Source organism: Macrobrachium nipponense, chromosome 26, assembly GCF_015104395.2.
Source record: "Macrobrachium nipponense isolate FS-2020 chromosome 26, ASM1510439v2, whole genome shotgun sequence".
Taxonomy (NCBI): Eukaryota; Metazoa; Arthropoda; class Malacostraca; order Decapoda; family Palaemonidae; genus Macrobrachium; species Macrobrachium nipponense.
In genome coordinates this window covers 72,769,590-72,778,895 of record NC_087215.1, presented here as the reverse complement: position 1 = coordinate 72,778,895, position 9,306 = coordinate 72,769,590, and the positions used below count along the sequence as shown (strand labels likewise).

At 34.6% G+C, this 9,306-nt stretch overlaps 1 protein-coding gene across 1 annotated transcript in view; it reads right to left on the bottom strand.

Moving 5' to 3' along the window:
* LOC135199726 (uncharacterized) overlaps positions 1 to 5,882 on the bottom strand; it is a 10,763-nt gene extending 4,881 nt beyond the window's left edge. Inside the window, exons 1-3 of the mRNA XM_064227881.1 lie at positions 5,767 to 5,882; positions 3,941 to 4,530; positions 2,686 to 2,692 (exon numbers count right to left, since the gene is read on the bottom strand). Of these exons, the coding sequence (XP_064083951.1) occupies positions 2,686 to 2,692; positions 3,941 to 4,530; positions 5,767 to 5,778 (609 nt within the window). The 5' untranslated portion in view covers positions 5,779 to 5,882. The remainder of the gene's footprint in view (positions 1 to 2,685; positions 2,693 to 3,940; positions 4,531 to 5,766) is intronic.
* Positions 5,883 to 9,306: the final 3,424 nt, after the last annotated feature.

The window sequence follows — 9,306 nt, the reverse complement described above, 5'->3', positions numbered from 1 at the left end:
ATATTTATATATATGTATATATAAAGGTTTTTGCCACGAAGGAAAATTGAAAAGCGAGATAGGTGAGAACTTTCGGTCTAGCACGACCCTTTACTAAGGCATAACTGATCATATAGAGGAAAAACATAGTAAAAGTAGGCTTAATATCCAAACTGACATTACAAGATTAGCAATAAGATCGATTTCACTCTACAGAAACGAGGAAACGCCTGAGGGCAAGATTAGCGATTTTTAGGCAGCCACTCCTTGGAGGAGCAAAACACGTGGTCAACAGATGATTCATCCAGAAAACAATACATTTTGAAAAAACAAGGAGGCATATACAACTAATTACCATAAAATTTACAAAAATGTTCCCAAAAAAATGATTGAAAAGACGGAAAAAGGATATAAATATATCGAGCAAGAGAGAGAGAGAGAGAGATAATAATTGTATACATGTGGAACTAATTAATTAGTAGTTCATTTATTTTAAGGTCCTTCATAAACATTTTACAAATATATGGGTCCAAATGGTACAATCCCGGACTAAGATTTAGGTTGTTTTTATTAGTGATTTGTATAATTGCCGATTCCAGTAAATTTCTTGAAACATAATCATTAGATCTAGCAATTACAAAGGCATCGCCCCAGTTAATACAATGAGACTTTTCACTCAGATGGATAAACAGTGCGTTTGAAGTCTGGGCTGTTCTAACTGAATACATATGCTGCTTAATACTGACCAACGTAAAAAGATGGGCAATCCTTACAAGGAATTTTGTAAATGATGTTGTTATTTGTTACGGAACTATTCTTAATTAACATATCTTTAATGGTATTGTTATAAGAGAACACTACATTAACATTAAACAATTTAAATATTGATCTTATGGTTTCAAATCTACGAAAGTAATGCAAGCTAAGTACATGTTTAGGGATTTCTTTTTCATTACTAACAACACTAAATCTTTTTGTGAGCTTTTTGATAACATAAATCAATTATGTGAAGTAGGTGACAGAGATCGTTTCCTATCTTTTTTATGTATTCTATTTCTTGGTCAAGATATTGTGGACTAGCACGTAGGAACATAGAAGAAAAAATTGAAATTTTAATATTAAGATGGTGGCCAGAATAAAAATGTACATATGTTAAATTATTTGTGGGTTTTCTATAAATACTGAATTTACATTGGAAAGATTCTCTATGTATTAATACATCTAGGAAAGGGATGACAGTGTTATTTTTAATTTCAACAGTAAATTTTATGGATGGCACTAAATTATTCAATTTAGACAATAAGTCATTTACATCGATACCAACAGGTAAGACTACTAAGATGTCATTTACATATCTGTACCACTTTAAGGGGACAAGTGTGATATTCGGGAGGTGTTGTCTTTCAAAAAATTCCATGTATACAGTTATTATTTCTCTCTCTCTCTCTCTCTCTCTCTCTCTCTCTCTTGCTCGATATATTTATATCCTTATTTCGTCTTTTCAATCATTTTTTTGGGAGCATTTTTGTAAATTTCATGGTAATAAGTTGTATATGAGGAGTGGCTGCCTAAAAATCGCTAATCTTGCCCTCAGGCGTTTCCTCGTTTCTGAAGAGTGAAATCGACCTTATTGCTAATCTTGTAATCTTGTACTTTTACTATGTTTTTACTCTGTATGATCAGTTATGCCTCAGTAAAAAAGGGTCGTGCTAGACCGAAAGTTCTCGGCTATCTCGCTTTTCAATTTTCCTTCGTGGCAAAAACCTTTATCTATACATAGCATCACGTTTTATATACTTCGTGATCAAGTTATTCATATATATATATATATATATATATATATATATTATATATATATATGTATATATATATATATATATATTATATATATATATATACATACATACATATATGAGGTTGTCGTCCACAAGCGAAAAAAAAAAAAAAGAGCTGAAATTCCTTTTAGCTCAACAGTTTCGGCCTCCACTGGCCTTTATCGAGAGATGTTTATTAATAAACAGTTCCCTGTGGTCTGCAACTTCATATATCTAAAACCTCATATATATATATATATATATATATATATATATATATATATATATATATATATATATATATATAATCTCAAGTAGGAACGGCCCATTAAAACACTCTGGTATGAAGCTTAGGACTTATGTTTCGGTTGACCAACTTCTACCATAATTAGTCATTGCTTGATAAGGGTGGAAGTTGGTCCACCCAAATATAGTCCTTAGCTTTAAATCAGACTGTTCTAACGGGCCTTTTATACTCGAGACGTATCCTGTTTTAACTGGAGAATTCATGAATATGTATATTATGCAAGGGAGTATACAGTCTTCTGTGATCTATCCTCAAAAATCTCGGAGGCCATTAGGACCCCTCGTGAAAGCCAAGTATCCTATGCCGTTTCTCCCAAGCCACAAAGGGGAAACTTTAAATTCTCAGTGCTAAAAATCTTTCGAGTGACTTTCAAGAATGCGAGGTCATTTCTCATATCCCACTAGACCTTGGGCATTCCGTTGGTATGCCGGGGCATTAGTGGCCCTATTTTCCCAAATAATCGGATTCCCAGTCATGAAGTGACTGCATCAATAATGTTATTTTTATCCTTTTGACTGTAATATTCTACAAGTTTTTCCGAAAGAATAAAATTCCACATTTTCATTTCGAGTTTTTCTTCTTTGCCTGGGTACTGTAGACATTATCATCAATTTTATACAAGAAATAACATATTCCTTTGTGTGAGTATATATGTACATATATACATTTGTATATATATAAAGTATATATATATATATATCCTATCAAAATATTTCTCTCTCTCTCTCTCTCTCTCTCTCTCTCTCTCTCTCGTTTCTTCATATTGCTTTATATACGATTTGTATTATAGTTAACCACTGGATGAATTCTTAGATTTGAAAAAAAATATATATCCACACGCGCGGAAACATGTATGTATAAACATATACATGTATATATATTGAATGTATATGTGTATATATATATGCGTGTGTATATATATATACATATATATATACATAAATGTGGAGCTCTCTACTTTCCATTGCCTCATCACGATTGTCTTGCTTTATCGAATGTATCCAAGGTCGAATTCGGGAGACGAACGAGGTGAATAAAAATGAGACAAGTAGATAAGTGACGAATTGCTGCCATAATACGATTTTCTTGTATTTCAAAAAGTTATATTCTTACCTATTTGTTTATTGGATTGTTGGTCGATTTTTTTTCTGTCTTTAACAAATGATCTCTTCTTTTTATGTTTCCCTTTACCTTCTGTTACTTTTTCGAATGAACGCCATAACATTCTTCAGAAACTTAAGAATTATCAAATTAATGGACCCTTTGGTGGGCTTGTTCCGAATGAATAGGGTTCGTCTCCTGAATAATAATAATAATAATAATAATAATAATAATAATAATAATAATAATAATAATAATAATAATAATAATAATAATAATAATAATAATAATAATAATAATAATAATAATAATAATGTTTATTCCATTTGATTTGGGCTCATCTTCTGCATAATAATAATAATAATAATAATAATAATAATAATAATAATAATAATAATAATAATAATAATAATAATAATAATAATAATAATAATAATAATAATTGAAAGGTTCTTGAATTTTAAGTCAATGGTCCATGTGGTGGTCTCTGTTCCGTATGAATAGGCTTCGTCTTGTGAGCATTACAACAACAAAAATAATAATAATAATAATAATAATAATAATAATAATAATATTAATACTTTATTATTTCTTTACAGCGAAATACGTTTTCGTCCAGCGGTTCCGGTAACGGGCGCATCGCCCCGTCACGGAACTGTTCCGTTACGTGGCGCGTCTGGTTGGCACTCTATCCCCCGATAGTGTAGCAGCTTGAGTCGCTAATAGCAGCGCGAGTCGCTAATAGTAGCGTCGCTGAGGGACGGAAGGATACCGGGGAAAGTATTCTTCGTCGTCGGGAGCTGCCGCAGCCGCTGCGGCCTGCTCGCCGAAGAGCCTGAAGAAGTGCGACTTGGCGTTGGCGACTTCCGGCGTGTCCTGGACGTGTCCGTTGGACACGACGATGCGGGACGGGACGACCGGCTTGGAAAGCGAAGACGAGGACAATGACGAAGCCGAGGACGCAGCGGCTCCAGACCTGTACGCAGGAGCCACCGTATTAGGATGCCTAAGAGGCCTCGACCCGACCTCCTGACGGAAGATGGGAACAGACACGTCGGCGACGACGCCATAACGGCCACTCCCTCCTGCGACGGCTGCTAGCTGCTGCTGGTAGGCGTTGAAGAAGGCGCTGCGGGCGGCTGAGACCTCGGGAGTTTCAGATACCTGGGTGATCGTCCCGTCGACTCCCGCAGGCACGGACGATGCCAGAGGGCCTGTCCATTTGGGCTGGGGTCCGCCTGCTGGCAGTCCGAAGAAGGAGCTGTGGTAGGGGCTGTGGTAGGCCTGGTGGAGACTTGCTGCGCAAGTCCCCAAGACTGCCAATATGACCTGAGAATTATATGAATTTTTATTTATAAGATTTTATTTTTATTTATTTAGTTTATTTTTATTTTTTTTTATTTTTTTTTTTTTTTTTTTTTAGAATGTGGAACTTATTTTGAGATCAGATAGCTCTATAATATCTGCTGACTTAGGGAAACTGTATATCGTTTTATCTACGATATCTTTTTATAGACTGTGACACAGATTTAGAATGTTCTGAATCTATTTGCCCTACGGAACCAATGTATGGTGTTTTATCTACATCTTTTTATAGAGGGTGCGATAGATTTCAAATGTTCTAAATATTTGACCTAGAGAACCTACGTATACTGATTTATCTATGATATCTTTTTACAGAAGGTGCAATAGATTTAGAATATTCTAAATACATTTGGCCTAGGTAACCTATGTATATAATTTTATCTATGAGATCTTGTTGTTCTGTAATGTGCAATAGCTTTAGATGGTTTTACATCTACTTGACCTAAGGATCCTATGCATATTGTGTTATTTTTTTTATCAATAAGACCTGATCTGTAATAAACCCTCTCTCTCTCTCTCTCTCTCTCTCTCTCTCTCTCTCTCTCTCTCTCTCTCTCTATAAGATCCCTAGACTGATGAGACCCGATACACAAGCTCACACACACACACACACACACACACACAATATATATATATATATATATATATATATATATATATATATATATATATATATATATATATATATATATATATATGTGTGTGTGTGTGTGTGTGTGTGTGTGTATATATATATATAGAGATAATTGATTTAACATCAAGTAAAATACAGATTTTGTAACGTTTACGAAAGACATCAAATCATTCAGTTTGTTAATATGAGAGTTGCTACAAATATATAACATATATATTTATGATATATGTAATATATAAATATATATAATATATATACATATATATATGTGTGTGTGTGTTTAAGGTATCATTTTAACATCACGTTCAGTATCGATTATATACCTTCCCCAAGAGCATTACTGTACATATCACAAAATCATTCAAATTTTAATATACATACGTCCCTTCCTTATAATTCTGCGCTGCCAAATTAAACGGTTCAAGATTCGTCACGCCAAAGGTCGCCGCCCTTACAACCACGGGTTAAAAAGCCAAATTGCACTCCACCTAAGATAACAACACTATTAACAAGCTATATATAGATATATATACACACACAAACACACACTTATTGTTTAGACGTACCAAAGCCCTCATAGCTGTGTGCGTATCGTCGAGTTGGTGTCCCGAGTTCCACTGGGTTGACGATTTTTTCACCAGGGTTTAAATACCCACATCTCCTCCCATTGCCATCAGCCCATCCCATCTTTACAAATGGGCATTTCGTGACCAACCTTGGCCCCGTGGCACGACCTGTTACGGCAATGATGCGCGCGCGCGCCCAAGCAATTCCAATTGCTATTTTTTTCTATATGTCTAATCTATACGTATACCCTCTCTTCCTGTCTACTTCACTTGATTGACTCGGGTCGTGTTGGCTTTTTTTTTGGGGGGGCGGTTGGGGGGGTTGGGGGGGGGAGTTGGGCGGGGGTTTGGCAGCATTGCTGGGTATCCAATAGTCATCTTTCGTTGATCATTATTATTATTATTATTATTATTATTATTATTATTATTATTATTATTATTATTACGATAGTATGATGGCCAGTCCATACCCTTATTATTATTATTATTGTTACGAAAATGGTTTAGCTATCCGGGCCAGCCCATTGTATTATTATTATTATTATGATTATTATTAATTATTATTATTAATTATTTGTTATTTATTTATTCGAAACTAAGAAGCAACCGATTTTTTTTTTTAGTACTGGAACTGATGGATGGTGTGAACACAATGACATGGCGTCCGCCTCAAATCTCACGTATAATCCGTTATCAGACGTCTTCGACGGGAACAGCAAGCCATTCAAGCGACAAATGTTCTATTATCTGTTCCTTCTCCATTTCATCATCATTTTCGTTTCATTTCCTCCTGCCTTTCGCTTGGCCTTGTAACACACGACAGGCTACACCGTCCCATAATTTCCCGCTTCTTTCAAGATATCTTATCATTTCAAACAACCCTCCTTTCGCCGTGAAAGGTGATAATTAGCTTCGATTACCTTTGGGTGAAATGGTGAAGAAAAGGGGGTGAAGCGACTGTGGAATTGGGTGAAAAAGAGGGGGAAATTGAAAATTGGGTGAAATGGAACGAAACAAGGGTAAAAAGGGAACGTTAAAGGGGTTGGACAACAAGATTTATATGAAGGTCAATGAAGGTCAATTAAAAAACTACAATGAGCGCATTTGTGGCCCGAAGGAACTTTTCAAAAAAAGGCTTCAGCAATGCCTACAGTGCACCACGTAAGGCGCACTGATGCCGCCCTCCCCATACCGAGAATTCCTAACATTATCTGCCCAACTCAAGCCCAAGTATTAATTTCATAATTATCTTTGACTCAAAACCCCAAATAAGTTTTCTGTTGTATAGAAGATTTTCAACACCTTTTTCTCTCTACACGAATTATAAGACTAATTTTTTTTACTAGTTTTTTTACTAGTTTTTTTAAGTTTAGTTTTTTTTACGTTTATTTTTCTTGAGTTTCATTTTAAAAAAGGCTAAAATTAGCACAAATGTAAATTGACATAACTCAGCATTTGCCCAGGTCCATTTTGAATTTTTTCTGCACCTGCGTTCCTTTACAAGAATATTTTTAAATTTCCAGTCTTTCAAAAATAAAAATCTGGAAAACATTTTTATTAAAAATTAAACCATGGTAGTTTCAAGTACAAAGAGAAAATTCCACATTTTTTTTTCACTAAAAACCATTATATTTCCTTAACATTAAAATGTAATGGTACTTACATACATGTGGTATTTGACTTAACATTTATAGGTACACCAACACACTTGTTACCAGAGTGTCATTGTAAAATTCTTGGGATTTACAAAAACTTCCTCTACTTGGCAGAGGTAAACAGCTTGAAAAATTCTTAAGATTTTTAATTCAGAATTATGGAAAGAAAATTAACCAATTTTCAACTGCTATTATTGGTAAAGGTAAAACGTTCATATTTATATGTGTATCATCTAATGTTAGGTCAAGTAACTAATTACACATTTGGATCATCAATGTAGAATAACATGGCATACAGTGAAGTGTATCTAACTCCAAGCTCCATCTAACTTCATTTAAAAGCTATTATAGAGTCATAGCAACGAGCAAAGTTCTTGAATTATAGATGTCTTTTTTACGTCGTCTTGAACAACTGTTCAAGAGAAAATCCTGTAAAGCAAAACAAAACTGCGATAGATTACGTTGTAAATAATTTAAAAACCTTAAATCGACGTAAAATTAAATGAGTAATATTAGGGGTTTTATAATGCAGACAATATCCTCTGACTAGAAGCGGAAAGGCCGTATCAAACGTGCTAACCGTTCAAAGGACCAGGGGTACTCAAAAGGTGCTAAGAAATAAAGGGTTCATAGGTACCAAAAAAGTGCTAACCAATCAAGGGGACCAGGAGCTACCCAAGTCTCCTGATCCAATAAGGGCACTTGTACCTTCAGGAGGACTGAAGGAATAGAATAGAGGTTACCATCTATCCATTTAAACTGAATTTCTTCGTCCTAAAATTGCTAACCAATTAAGGGATCATAGGTACCAGAACAGTGTCACAATCATGGGAACCAGAGGTACCCAAAAGTGTTAACCAATCATGGGGTTCCAGGGGCTACCCAAAAGTGCTAACAAATCGAGGGACTAAAGGTACCGAAAAAGTGCTAACAAATCAAGGAACCCGACGTACCCAAAAGTAGCAAAAAAATCATGGGATTAAAGGTACCTAAAAGTGCCAAAAATAACGTGGCAAACAAAAAGACCTCATAAAAGAAAGTTCATAATTCAAAACCTCCACAGCTAATTGGCATTTTTGCTTGGAGTCAGATTTGTTGATTTCAACTTTACTGGAATAAAATGTTAATTTCCTTATGATTTGTATGAAAGTCCTAATTAAAACACAGGTCTGTGTATTGTATTATAGTAAAAAGATAGCGTACTCACCGTATGATTGGCATAAATAACGATTGGCATAAATAGCACTTAAATCATAAGCCAGTATATTGACAAGTTAGTTCATTTGAACACTGAACAAAAGAAAGCTAAGACTTACATTTATGATACAATACATTAAAAAATAAAGGTTGTGCTTGAAGAACAAGAGAAATACGTTAAACTTTAATGTTTAAAGCAAAGCATTAACAAAGTTATAATAATTCTGTACTTAAATATAGTTTTAAAAGTTCAAGTCCTCGAGTTCGCTTGCTTGCTTGCTTGCATGGTGTTTTTACGTTGCATGGAACCAGTGGTTATTCAGCAACGTACGGTACGTCCTCGCGTTAAAAAGTACACAAGAAAAAGTGCAAAACTAAATTTACTGCAGAACTTTAAAAATGAACCTTAAGAACGAGAAAATTAACTAAGCAAATCTTTGCTATTATCGCCAGATATTTAAACTTAAACTTAACGTTAACTCAAATTCCATAATCACCTCATTACCAAACTATAAATCGACATTCAGGCTCTTGACTGAAAACTGCGGAATTCTAGAAAGACTCATATTTTAAGATATAAAGCCTTCGTGTCTTCACAAGAAAGTCACTTTGATATATTCAGATGCAGATTCTAATACTAGAGTGCATAAATATTCATTACTAGCCACTTTATATTTTCGAAGGCACA